At 28.3% G+C, this 14,698-nt stretch overlaps 2 protein-coding genes across 2 annotated transcripts; one reads left to right on the top strand and one right to left on the bottom strand.

The window, feature by feature from the left end:
- The first annotated feature begins 3,406 nt into the window (after nt 1-3,406).
- Nucleotides 3,407-6,334, top strand: LOC126670772 (electron transfer flavoprotein subunit alpha, mitochondrial). The gene is made up of 7 exons (XM_050364593.2): nt 3,407-3,790; nt 3,871-4,082; nt 4,243-4,406; nt 4,554-4,712; nt 4,811-4,863; nt 5,318-5,458; nt 6,071-6,334. Exons 1-7 carry the CDS (start codon nt 3,530-3,532, stop codon nt 6,146-6,148), a joined length of 1,068 nt encoding a protein of 355 aa, XP_050220550.1. The 5' UTR covers nt 3,407-3,529; the 3' UTR covers nt 6,149-6,334.
- Nucleotides 6,335-7,190: 856 nt separating this feature from the next.
- Nucleotides 7,191-8,453, bottom strand: LOC126670043 (vascular-related unknown protein 1-like). The gene is made up of 3 exons (XM_050363695.1): nt 8,065-8,453; nt 7,861-7,926; nt 7,191-7,475 (listed from the first exon to the last, which is right to left on the bottom strand). Exons 1-3 carry the CDS (start codon nt 8,377-8,379, stop codon nt 7,323-7,325), a joined length of 534 nt encoding a protein of 177 aa, XP_050219652.1. The 5' UTR covers nt 8,380-8,453; the 3' UTR covers nt 7,191-7,322.
- Between the last annotated feature and the right edge of the window lie 6,245 nt (nt 8,454-14,698).

The raw sequence follows: 14,698 nt of genomic DNA, 5'->3' as shown, positions 1-14,698 counted from the left end.
GCATGTACCGGTGGTTGAGAGAATATGTGTACTTTGTTGGTGGTGATAGTGGTGGGTTGTTGGTCGGAACTCTTGAGCTCTTGGATTTAAAGTGCCTGGAAGTCTGGAAAAATCGGTTTTCTGCCATGGAAGGTGGTCGGAGAAAGGATAGAAAAATTATATGTATTTCGTCTTCTTGAGTTATTAGGAAAGGAAATGATGACCAGAATGATTGAATATTATTCTTGCAGAGCCAACTTTTTTATTGATAAACTTGTAAATTCAACTTTAATTTGCAATGCATGGTTAAATCAAATAATTATGGAAACTTTGATAATTGTACTCCACTATGCTGTAAGATTATTTGATCTAATACAAGTCTATCTTATGGTTAGATTAGTAGTTGAACCGGTTGCACTTTGAACCATAAACTACATCGGCTTTCTCGATATATATTCGATACAAATTTGATACATCTCCGATATATAATTTATACATGATAAATATATTTTTTTTATATAATTTATATATGATATATATATTTTTGAAAATGTACTTAACTGATACTATGCTAATACATAATTTATACATAATATATATTTTTGGTCGCAATTAATAAAAATTGAAAGGTTTGATTTTTAAAAGATTAAATTTTAAGTTTTGCCATACAAAGTTTTAAAATTAAACATGATTATAAAAATTAAAAAATTTGGTCGTAATTGATAAAAAAACGCAAAGGTTTTGATTTAAAAAAATAGTTAGGCCTATATTTTATACATATTTAATACATTTTCAATTCATATTTCATATATTTATTATAATTAATATAATAAGTACATCCCCGATACATAATGTATACATGATAGATACATGTTTGATACATTAATTGAATTAACCGACTTTTTGATTATTTGATACGTTTCCGACACATATTTGATACGTGTCCGATATATTTTTGATACATATTAGATCGTTCGAACCTTTTGTTTGTTTTTTATACATTTTTTTAGTTTTATTATATATATATATATATATATATATATATATATATATATATATATATATATTATACATATTTGATACATTTCTGAGACGTATCAAAATTTTTATTACGTGTATTACATATAAATTTTTTATACATATTTGATACATCTCCGATACATAATTAATACATGATACATAGATAATTTTATTAAAATTATACATGATATTTTTTTTAAAGAACTTAATAGGAACATTGCTGATACATAATTTATACATGAAAGATACACTTTTAAAATGTATTAAATAAATACACTGTTGATACATAATTTATACATGATACGTACATTTTTTGAATATACTTAATAGATACATTTCTGATACATAATTATACATGACAGATATATTATTTATGAATAAAAGGTCAACGCGCCTTCTAAACTTGTGACACGGGATCATCTAATCCAATTTATACTTTTTTGAGCAACTAACCCCAAAACTCTTCAATTTTGGCTCAAACAACCCCATAATTGTATTTTTAAAACACGTAAAATACAAATCGGATGTGAGGGATGCAAAAAAGTAATTAGAAACTTCTCTAATTGTTGCGATATAATTATCCTAAATTTATTTTTTGAAATAAAAAATATAAAGTATGAGTTATTTGACCTAAAAATGAAGAATTTTGGGGTTAGTTGCTCAAAAAAGAATAAATTGGGCTAGATGAACCCGTGTCACAAGTTTAGGGGGCGCGTTGACCCTTTGTTCTATTATTTATGCATCGGACTTGGATTCGGTATGTATTGACAATATATCCAATAAATAATTTTTTTGATAATTATCCGATAAATAATTCATAAAAAGATTTACAAATGATATAATTTTAAAAAATATAATTTTATCCGATAAACAATTTATAAAATTATATTTTTTATAATTGTATCATTTGTGATTTTTTTATTTTTTGATGTTTAAAATTTAATAAATTTATATGGGAATTAATATCTTGCGATTATATGTAAATTAAGAGAAAAAATTTCTTTGATTTGGATTGATGCGGAAAAATTAAGGTTTTGGATTGAAATTGTGAAAATTTGATTTGATTAATGAATTTTTTATTAAATGATTTGATTAATGTTTGCTGGTGGAGGAGAAGATATTTGGTTTAGTTTAAGAATTTTCTATTAGTGTGGATTTAAGAATGTTAAGCACAGACCAAGTCAAACGGCAAAAAAAGAAATTATGACGCACGGATCAGTGTAAGTAACAGTGCACTAGCACGCGTCAACAATCAAACTCTGAGTTAGCAAAAACGTGGTGGTGAAATGTTTTCTTAAAAAAAGGTACCGGATGGAAAGACTTTCAAGACAAATGTACCGCATGAAAAAATGAGGACTTTTTAAAATATTTTTGTAATTTTTTCTATAATTTTTAACACATTTCATAAATCAAAACTCAATTAAACTAATTAAATACTTTGAATTCCAATTAAGTCATCTAACTAATTAGTTTTATTTAAGACTTAAAATCGTTAAATCTATTTTGTCAATTAATAAAACCTAACTAGATATAATTAAAAATTAATAAAATAAAATAAATTCAATTAAAATTTATCTTATTTAAAAAAATAATAATTGAACCCAGTTGAATTGTGTTAATCTCTTCAGATTTCTTTCCAAATGGGAAGAACGAGATGGTTCTTCCCATCTGGGAAGAACGATGTGTTCTTTCCAAATGGAAAGAACAAATCTGGAAAGAACCGATTTGTTTTTTCCAAATGGGAAGAACTTCCTATTTGGAAAGAACATATCATTCTTTCTAAATGGGAAAAACATGATGAACCCAGTTGTTAGGTTCGTCGGAGAAGATGAATCCAATTCAACTGGGTTTAATTTAAAAAAAAAATTAAATTAATTAAATTTTTAATTGAATTTGTTTTGTTTTATTTACGTAGTTATATTTTATTGATTGAGAAAATAAATATTTGTTCTTTTATTTGGGAAGAATTGTATGAATTTTTTCCCCCTATGTTAGTTGGAGCGGTTGGAAAAAATTGAGGCGTCCGAAAAAACGGTGTCCAATGGGGGAAGTCGGAGGAATACGATAAAAATATTAAAAAACGATTGAATTATTTTTCAATAAAATTATTTAGATTTGATTGAATTTTTTTTAAATTAAATTTTAATAGTTAAGTTGAAATAATTTAAAATTTAAGGGTGTAAATATTTTTTAAAAAAGTTTAATAATTAATTTGTATTTTAATTTAATAATTGTCATGATGGTACATTAGGTTACATAGGCGCCACATCAGCAAAATTAATTGCCAATTGAAGGTTGGACAAAATTAAGATAAAATAATCCGTTTATGGCCAAAATTTACAAAATTAGAAGGTTAAAATTTATCTAGAACTTTTTAAAAGGTTTGGTTTTTTAACAATATTTCGCCAATAACTTTTATTAGCCGATCCGCAACTGTGTGACGTTATCATCGTCCTCACAAAAAAGTGAACATTCACTGTTACATAAATCCAAAGTAAACCCCTCAAAATTCAAATCAACTTACATAACAATGCTTACAGCTCTAAGAACCACCTCCACATCAACACTCCCTCGATTTTACTCTCTAATCGCCGCTTACAGATCAATAACCACTCTGGTAATTGCAGAACACGAAAACGGAGCTATACAATTACCCTCGATCACCGCAGTTGAAGCCGCTAAATCCTTAAGCAACGATAACAATTCCATCTCCGTTTTATTAGCCGGGTCGGGTCCTTCCCTTCACCAAGCTGCTAAGCATGCCGCCACGTGTCATCCCTCAATTTCACAGGTCCCTACAATTTTATTTTGCCAGAAAAATTGATAATCTTAGGGTTTAATGTGTTGTTTGTTGCTTGTGTTGTGTGTTAGGTACTTGTAGCTGATTCGGATAAATTTAGATATCCACTGGCAGAAGCATGGGGTAAATTGATTCATTTAGTTCAGCAAAAAGGCGGTTATTCGCATATAATTACTGCTGCGAATTCGTTTGGGAAGAATGTTTTACCGCGTGCTGCGGCTTTGTTGGATGTTTCTCCGGTTACTGATGTTATCAGTATTTCTGATTCTAATCAGTTCATTAGGTACTTTTTTTTGCTTTTCATCTTGATATGATATAATATACTTTTATACAGTTTTCTCAAGTATTAATTGATTAAGTAGTTTACATGATTTGGAAATATATGGAGAATATCAACTTTGCTAAAGCTTTACTATTTTAAATGTTTTATGTTTATGCGGCAGACCAATTTATGCCGGAAATGCACTTTGTACAGTTCGATACACTGGCATCAATCCTTGTATGCTGACTATCAGATCGACATCTTTTCCGTTACCTGCTTTATCAGCTGATTCACAGTCTAATGAAGCTCATATTTCCCAGGTTGATCTCTCAACCTTTGATGAAGGTCTGTTAAATCTTTTATCTGATAGTTTTGTTTTCTAGTCTCTGAGTTATAATGAGGCGTGTGGGTTTCATTATTTTCATTACTGATATTTTCTGTGCAAATGATTGGTTTTTTTGGATGTCTCATTTTTTCATTATTGTGTTGTAGATTCTATTGGTAAGTCTAGATACGTGCAACATACATCTCAGGATACAGAACGACCTGACCTTGGAAGTGCACGAGTTGTGGTTACTGGGGGCCGAGCATTGAAAAGTGCTGAGAACTTTAAAATGATTGAGAAGCTTGCAGAAAAGCTTGGTGCAGCTGGTGGGTTCTCAAATACCTTTTCCATTCTCTTTTAAGTGGGTGTGTAACTTGATATTTTGTCTTATTTTTGATCTCTCATTTTTGTTATTTATGTACAGTTGGTGCTACCCGTGCTGCCGTTGATTCAGGATTTGTTCCAAATGACCTTCAGGTAACATTATGGGCACGCCATAGTCTTTTCCTACTTAAGCACTTCAATATAATGCTAAACACTTGCATCATATTTGGTTCATAGTAAGATGATGTGTGATTACATTCCATTCCATTGCGGTGAACTAAACATAACCTTAGAACTAACTTGACTAAGTTAAAAATTACAAAGCAATAATTTCTTTTACAAAATTCAATACTTGCACAAGTACTATTAAAACTGTATCTTATGAATTTAGAGATTTTAAGTTGTTACTGAATTTGTTTCCAACTAAAACTTGCTTTAGTTTTTTTTGTTTATTTTGATCCCCAAAAGTGAAAAGATTACATACATGTGCATATCAGTGAAATCTTAAAGAGCTACTGAAACATATTACAATGATTTCAGGAGGCCAGTTAGAGGACCTCTTACTCTGCAAATTGCTCTGCTTTGATAATATGGTTCTTCTTGTCAGGTTGGTCAGACTGGAAAAATTGTTGCTCCAGAATTATACTTGGCTTTTGGTGTTTCAGGAGCCATTCAACACATTGCTGGCATGAGAGATTCTAGGATCATTGTTGCTGTAAATAAAGATGCAGATGCACCTATTTTCCAGGTGAGATTTTAAAATTTCTCTCCTTCCTAAGAAATTGGTTTCATAAGGTGATTGAGGTCTTGTTATTGTTAATTACCAATAAATGGTGGATCATTAAGCACTTGGAAGTCTTAACACAATGATGATTCATCGCTCTTGAAAAAACCTCCCTAGATTCCGCTACCTATTAATTTCCTGAAGTTCTTGTTTCCTTCAAAATTTTATAATACAAGCACCTAAGCTTCTCATTTTAAAATCTGCATAATGTACTTAGTGTATTTATTCTATTATTGGTTCCTTTCATTGATTTTCACTAAAATTTTCAAACTGCAACCACATTTTTAATGTGTTTTTGATTCCTAAATCAGATTATTGAGCTACTGTTAGATCAGGGACTCAAATTTTGGATGTGTGCTGATATTATAAGGCTAAACTAATTTAATTGGGTGCTTCCATTGGTAATCATTAGACTAATTATTACATAATTGGCTTTAAAGAGGCAAAAGTAAATCATTTTTTCTTGCTAAAGGAAGAGTGTCAGATTCTAGAAGAAAAACCGCTCGATGTTCATGTCGATATTTTCGTGTTTGCAATTCATTATTTTCCCTGAATGGAAGAGTTCATTTTGTACAGGTAGCTGATTATGGACTTGTGGGTGATCTTTTTGAGGTGATACCAGAGTTGTTAGAGAAGCTTCCTGAGAAAAAGTAGGCATATGTGATTGAACTTTTCGCGTCTTCAGATGCTAATGGAGTACATAATTTCTGGTTACTTGTAATGTTTACTTGAGGAAAATTAACTATACTAATAATATTAAGGGAACTTTGATGCCATTTTTTCTCAAGAACTAAAACTATTTAAACGGCAAATGCTTATAAACCATGTTTTCAACTCTAATTTTGGTGAAAATTGACAATTTTCTTTCGTTGTCACTTAGCTTTCTTACCTTTTCTAAGTTGGAATATTTGATGGAATAATTGTAGAAAGATGGACGGAAGGATTTTTGTGTTGTCTCGGTTAAAAGTCGGGTATTCTATGGTTATAAAATAAAATAAAAGGACCTTTATGGAAAAAAAAAAGTTTAGGGCCTGATTGGAGATTGCACGAAAGTGGTAAAGGAGAGTGTTTGAACCTTGTAACTTTTATCAGTGAAATTGGAGAGAATGGGACAATACAAGAATTGATTGAAGAACCTCCTACATTTCACCTTGTTTTTTAATTATTTTTAAAAAATTAATTGAATCGAACTTAGACTGAATGCTAAATGCAAAGGGCATATTCGAGCTTTTTTTCATCTTAATTTGAATACATTACTATAATTAAAACTGAAAAACATAAATTTGAGTAAAATTAACAATTTTAAAAATGTTATACATAGTCAAAAAAAGTTGAAAGATGGTGTGTTTTTAGAAAATTAGACCTTCTTTATCCGTGTTACTAGTAGGCAACAACCATAGTTACTACACAATATATTAACCAATTAAATTGAACATAAGTTAAGCTCGAAATTCTATTATGAAAAAAAATCTTTGGAGGGAGAGGGGAAAAGGAGAAACAAGGATTACAGCAGTTAAAATAGTAATTTATCTTTTCAACTCGCAAAAGCGATAAATTTTAGTTAAACCAAAACAAAATTTATGTATATATATGTTTTGGTTTTTATTTTATCCCATAAAAGAGAGTTTGATTTTAAAGTTTATAATTCACACCAAATCAAACCATACTCATCCCCACATTCATGTCCTCTTGATCGTAAATACACAATCATAATTTGCTATTATTGACAATTTTGCATGAAATATACAATGATGATGGGTCTTGATCTTGAACCCATAGATACAATATTTACAAAAGCAAGAGTTTTTGTGTTGTGCCTGTGCAAGGATCAATTAAAATAATTCACTACCACAGACAAAGGAACTAAACAAAAACCCCTTTTCTTCAATTCTGTATTTTCACTTTCCCTTCCAGTAAAACCCAAATTACTTCTCTCATCTACCACCTCATCACTTGAGGCAATATTATTATTTCCTTTAACCTAGTAAAAATTGACAAAAAAAAGATTCAAGTATTATGTTAGGTATAAGGATTAAATGCTTTGATCATAACGAATAGGTAAATTAATTTTACATATTCATAATTTTGTCTATTTTGACAGATATATTCTAAAAAAAAAATCAATAGTCTGATCTATTGATTATACGAATTAAAACAAGTATACCCCAGTTATAAAAAAAAAAAATTTAGATATAATTGCTCTAACTTGTCAAATTAACAAATCAGACAATCTGTTCCTTTTGCATAATATACATGTTAAAAGGGTGAAAATTATAGACATATAAAATCATAACTAAAGAATAATCAAAACCCATCAGAGAAATTCTTCAAGAATGGATTTATTTTTCATATAACTTAATTCTTACCTGTGATATATCCATTTCTTTATGTTTTGAGGTTTTGGTAAACGGCTGCTTCATGATATCACAAACCTATTGACATGGAATAAAAAACTTGACTAATTAACAAAAATATTGATACTTAAATTTCAGAGAGTTGACATTAATATACAATAATTTAACCAAAAAATTGGTAAAAACATAAAAATTAAAAAAATATGGAAATCTGACCTTGGGACTATTGACAGGAGAACTAGCAGTATCCTCCAAAGAATCATCAATGGCAAAAACCTTCATTTTCCTCTTCTTGAAACTCACACTTTTATTTTCAATATCACCATTGGAATTCTTTAAGATCAAAGATGCAGCATCAGAAATTAGATCAGAAGAACAAATAGTTTCATCATCAAAACATAATGAACTATTATTTTCATTATTATTTTTATTCATGGCATTAAAATCATCAATATACATAGTCCAACCACTCTCTTCAAAACTATTATCATCACTAACAACAATTGTATTCATTGATGGGCAGTTTTCCATTTATGTAATTGTAAGAAAGATAATACAAAGTCTAGAGAGAGAGAGAGAGAGAGAGATTGAATGTGAAAAGAAAGAGTATTCTTGGCTACTTTCTTGAAAACCCTTAAGAAGGGTACTATATTTATAGAAGATTAATACATTAAAAAGAAAATATATGTCAAAGTTGAAAATGATAATAAAAATATGACTTAATCATCTAAATATATTCTATCTTTTCTACCTTCTTTTTAAGATCAAATTTTTTAAATCGTAAATTTTCAATTTTCAATTTTAATTAGTTATTTATTCAAATTAGAGTAAAAAAATTTAAATATGTCCTTTATATTGTTTCAATTTTTCAATTTATTTTTTTATATTAAAAATTCAAAAATATGAGGGGCATATTTGAATTATATGGTTATAATGGTAATTGAAAATTTAAGACGTTTTTAAAATTTTGATCATAAATAAAAAGAATTAAAAAATAGATTTTTTTGGATAATTTAACCCAAAAGAATTAGGGGTATGTGACATTGGAATCTTTGTGTGTGGGGCACAGGTTTTTTTCTGTTTGAGTTTGACCTTAATCATGATTGATAATAATTGTATTAGATATGCAACCATGAACCCAACAGAGAGATTCATTTGTCAATTGCTTTTTGAGATTATTAGGTATTTACCTAAAAAAAGAGAATAATAGGATATTCTACCTCAATGCGTAAAAGATATTACAATTACCTCAAGAATTATTTTTATTTATTTTTATACTCTCCGTATCAAAATATTTAAAATTTTACTCTCAACTGACACGCTAGCCTAACCTAGCCTACTCTCTCTCTTATTTTATTTTGTCAATTTTTTCAATCCTTAATTTCCATAACCACTGAAAGGTCATGGATTCAGTTTTGAATCACAAGGAATCTGCTCCGATGGCACCCCCTCACAAATAGTTTCTCCTCATCCGTTAATTTCAATCTCAGATCCGGTTCGATTTTTGACGGTAAAGTTATTGGCGACGAAAGTAGAGCCGATCTTCGGCGGCGCAGGCAGAGCTGATCTGCGGCGATGCAAGCAGAGGCGATCTTTGGAGACAGCAGTGGAGGCGATCTTTAGCAGCGGTGGAGGAACGAGGAACAGTGGATTGATGATAGCTTTGATTACATCGGCAATATATTTGGTTACATCTATAATTTAGATTGATAATAGATTTTGCTGTTTATTTTGGTTTAAAAATTAGTGAAAATTGTCATCTGTTTATGTAATTTCTCGCTAATGTTATATATTTACTGGTCCTAGTTTTCTTAGTGTTTATTTTTCTTTTGGTTAATCCCCTGAAAAACCCCCCACCTTTCAACCCCCCTTCATTTGCACCCTCACCTTTCAAAATCTCCAATTTTACCCAAATTTCCACCTTTCATTTTCAATTGCACCCTAAAAATATTAAATTGGCTCTTTTTCACTATAAAAAAGTTCAAATCGATAATTTATATTTTAATACATATTCTAAATAGTCCTCAATGTTTAAATTTCAACAATAAAACCATATTTCCTAAAATTTTAAATGTTAATTTTTTTTTATATAAAATATAAATCAATTAAAAATATCATTATATATGGTTTTGTTGTTGAAATTTAAACATTAAGGACTATTTAGAACATGAATTAAAATATAAAGTATCGATTTCAACTTTTTTTTAGTGACAAAAGCCCAATTTAATATTTTTAGGGTGCAATTGAAAATGAAAGGTGATAATTTGGGTAAAATTGGAGATTTTGAAAGGTGAGGGTGCAAACGAATAAGGGTTGAAAGGTGGGGGTTTTTTCAGGGGTTAAGCCTTTTCTTTTTGATTTTTATTAGCAGGTTTAGCTGTAAAGTTTATAATCAATGGTTCTAAAGGTGCTTCTTTTTTGTACTTATCAAGTTATTGGAACTTATGGATTTCTTTTAAAGTTTTGTTTGTTGTTCAAATGTTCAAGTTTAAAAGCAATTGGATTATAAAAAATTTGCCATCTGTTTACTTTCAAATTTCAATCTTGCGTATATATGGTCTTCCTAATAGACTTTAAATTTACAACCTAAAAGATCAAAATAAATTTGTTTTGAATTACATTTATATTATCATAATATTATCATAATATTATCATTATATTATCGTAGCCTTATCATAAAATTATTATAATTTTATTTTACAAATTTATTTTACGTATTTTGCCTTAATATTATCATTAACATTATCATAATATTATCAATTATCATAACTTTATCATCATATTATCATAATTTTATCATGATATTATCATAGACCTATATGTTATTATCATAACTTTATCGTAATATTATCATAATTGTACAATATAAAATTATTTTACATGATTTATCATAATTTTATCATAATCATATTATAAAATGATTATAATTGCATTATAATATTATCATAACCGTATAATGCAAAAATAATTTACATACTTTATCGTAATATTATCATAACATTATCAATGATATTATCATTCGCATTATCATATTATTATCATATTATTATCATAATATTATCATAACTGTATAATGTAAAATTATTTTATATACTTTATCATTAACCTTATTATAATTTTTTTTACATATTTTATCATAGCCTCTTCATAATATTATTATAACGCTTTCCATGACGTTATCATAATATTTTCATAACCTTATCATAATATTATCATAATCTTAGCATAAGATTATCAATAACCTTATCATAATATTATTAGTGAAATTTATTTATATACGTTATCATAACCATATCATGACTTTATCATAATACTATCATAATATTATCATAATATTTGTATAACTTATTTTACGTAATTTATGCAGAATTAGATCACATTTTTATAATAGTTTATAATATTATCATAATTTTATCATAATATTATCATTAATTTATCATAACTTTATCATAAACTTATCATAAATTAATTAGATATTACAAAATTATTATAAACTTAATCATAGATTAATCAGTTACCATGCATCCCACAAATAATAAGTAATCAGCACTAAGTAAAACATATAAGCTATATTTAGATGAGAATTATAATTATAGCATTTTGTGAATTTAACTTGTTCATTTGTTTGTCTAAAATTTGCAAAGAGGACATAATATAAATTTATATCTCATAACCATGATCATATCCATGATTATGTATAAAAATTACGCATGAAGCACACAAACTACAAATGAAGAATTGGATAACAATTCACAACTTTAATAGAAATACAGAATGCTTAAAGAAAAGGAAGCCTCCAATTATGTTAAAAATTGTCAAACGCTATCATAAATGCAATCAAATTTATCATCCACACACAGCTTTCCCGTTCCACAAACGGCGCTGAAGATCGTTCCAGTATCGCCTCCACCTCGCCGTTAAAGATCGCCTCCGCTGCGCCGTTAAAGATCGCCGTCAAAGATCGCCTCCACCTCGCCGTCGAAGATCACCTCCGCTGCGCCGTTAAAGATCACTGTCGAAGATCGCCTCCACCTCGCCGCTTAAAGATCGCCTCCACTGCGCCGTCGAAGATCGCCTCCACCTCGCTGCTGAAGACCGCCTCCACTGTACCACCAAAGGTCGTGTGCCTTTTAAAGAAACAGAAGAACTAGAAAAAGAGAAAGATAGAGTAAAGGAATAAATGGAAAGGGTATTTGTATTAAATTAAAAGAGTAAAAGAATAATTAATTTCAATTTTGAAGTAAAAATATAAAACACAGAAAAAGCGAGAGTATTTTATGTATCTTTTTGATCCTGAGGTACGTTTTACAAATATTTCAAAAATTGGAGTATTTTTCCTAAATTTCTCTTTTTTTTTTTATTATTAGGCAGATGATTAGGTATCCATGTTTGAATTAGTCACTCAAATCTGAAAACATGGGCTAGGTCATTTTTTCTTAACTTATTTAGGAGGAATAAATTGAGGAATTTATTAGGTTATCTGTTTTTGTAACTTAATTTTTTCCCTATTCAGATTCTGCAATCCTTTTACATTTCATATTTTTTAAATCAAAATAATCCTTTTTAGTTTTTAAATTTCAGAAATACTTTTTTAAATTTTAAATTTTAAATTTTTTATGTTTTATGTTCTTTTCTATAGATTTTTTTGTTTTACAGGTTGTTTTTTTGTGGTGTTTTTATGGTATTTTTATACTGTTTTTATGCCATTTTATGGTGTTTTTTAATATAAAAATATTATAGATAAACTATAAAAACATCACATATACACCATAAATACACTATACAAATACCATAAACACAATAAAAACACCATTGACATAGTGTTTTAAAAATTGGACCGACCGGTCAAACCGGTTGAACTGAGAACCGACTAGTGTTTAGGTCTAAAACACTCAAAACCCAGAATTTATGGTTGAACCGAGTTGGATCAAATCAAATCGGATCGAACTAGTAAAAATCGGGAGTTGAACCAGTAAGTCGGAGGTTGAATCGGTAAAAAACCCAATGAATCATATTTTTTTAAAAACAATTATTAAACCGCGAACCGTGGCCTCACCAGTTTGGCCACCGATTCTATTTTTAAAACACTACATAGATACACTATAAAAACACAGTAAATACACCATAAGAACAATGTAAATACACCATGAATCAATTCGTTGTGTACAAAATCAGCAGTATCAAAATAAAAGAATAATTATATAAACAAGAGAAAGACACAATAAATATAATTGATTTACAAAAATCTATGTATAAAAATCTAAACTATTACAAAATAATTTAAAATAATTTAAAAAATCACAAAAAAAATTAAAAACGACTGAAAATCCACCAGAACAAAGTTAACAATGAGAAGATCAGCGGAAGAAACGCGACGACGTGAAAACCAATGGAAAAAATGCGGCGATGGGAAAACTAGCGGAAAAACACAACGACAAAAAATCCACAGGAAGAAAGACGACCACCGGAAAAAAGACAGTATCGAAGATACCGTTAGAAAAAAACACAAGGTAGAAAAACGGTGATTTGTGATCTCGGATCTGAAAAATAAGGGAAGAAAAAAAAAAAGAGAAAAGAAAGAGGTTGAGATTTATTTGTTGGAAAAAATGAAAAACAATTAGGGTTAAAAAAGGAAACTCTAATTAATAAGAGTTATTTTTAAAATTAAATTTTTTATTTAAGAGATGAAATCATAGAAACATGGTTTTAAAATATGAAATTATAATTTAAAAATATGATATTTTAACTAGAATTAATATAAAAAAATCACAAATTTTACACGTTTTTTCATTTTAATCACGCAGTTTAAATTTTCTCATTTTCATGCATGAACTAACACTTTTTCTCAAATTCATGCACGATAATAAGATGGCACTTATTCGTTAGTGTAAAATGACCTCCATCTCAACGAATTACACCAATGGAACCGTGACACCTCAACACCATGCATGAATTTGAAAAAAAATGGTAGTTCGTGCATGAAAATAAGAAAATTTAAAATACGTGACTAAAATGAGAAAACGTATAAAATTGATGAATTTTAATAACATTAACTCTTTTAATAATTTCAAATAAATTTTGTTTGTTAAAAACTATAGTGCATTTAATTATTAGATTAATTTGGAAAACTTTTTCATCAGTTTGGTTCAATTATATTACATGTGTCAGTTTGTAAAAGAAGAAGAAATGAGTCGATAAAAATAGGTTCAAATGTGAAATTGATTTATGGCGTACTTTATAGTTCTGAATATACAAATACATCATGAGTCAATTTTATAATTTTGTCATATTCGAATGTATTTCATTTTATCTATTTGATGTTTGTATATAATTGACAAAATTATAATATTTTTGAATCAAACTGTCACCATATTTTTTGGATATCTTTGATAAATTTAAAGCAAATTACTTCGAGCCTCCTTATATTTAATATAATTCACACTTTAATTCTTTTAATTTGAAAATTAAATAATATAGTCTCTTATTTTTATTTTTGTTAATAGTTTAGTCCTTCCATCCATTTTTTTTTGTGTTAGTCAATTAATGTTCAAATATGAGGGACATAATTATTGACAAAAATAAAGAGGGATCAAACCGTTGAGAAAAATAAAAATGAGATACTATATAGTTTCATTAATTTCGTTAACTAACAACAAAATAGACGGAAAGACTAAATCGTTGACAGAAGTAAAAGTGAGGGGTCATATCGTTTGATTTTCAAATAAGAGAAACTAAATTGTGAATTATGTCAAATGTAAGTGGTGTTATAGTAATTTGTTCATAATTTTATTATAAATTTGTATATATAAATTTATTTTCTGAAAATGAAATATATAATTTCTCAACATAT

This window comes from Mercurialis annua, linkage group LG2, assembly GCF_937616625.2.
Source record: "Mercurialis annua linkage group LG2, ddMerAnnu1.2, whole genome shotgun sequence".
Taxonomy (NCBI): domain Eukaryota; kingdom Viridiplantae; phylum Streptophyta; class Magnoliopsida; order Malpighiales; family Euphorbiaceae; genus Mercurialis; species Mercurialis annua.
The sequence above is the reverse complement of the archived record's forward strand: the minus strand, read 5'-3'. Positions and strand labels throughout refer to the sequence as shown.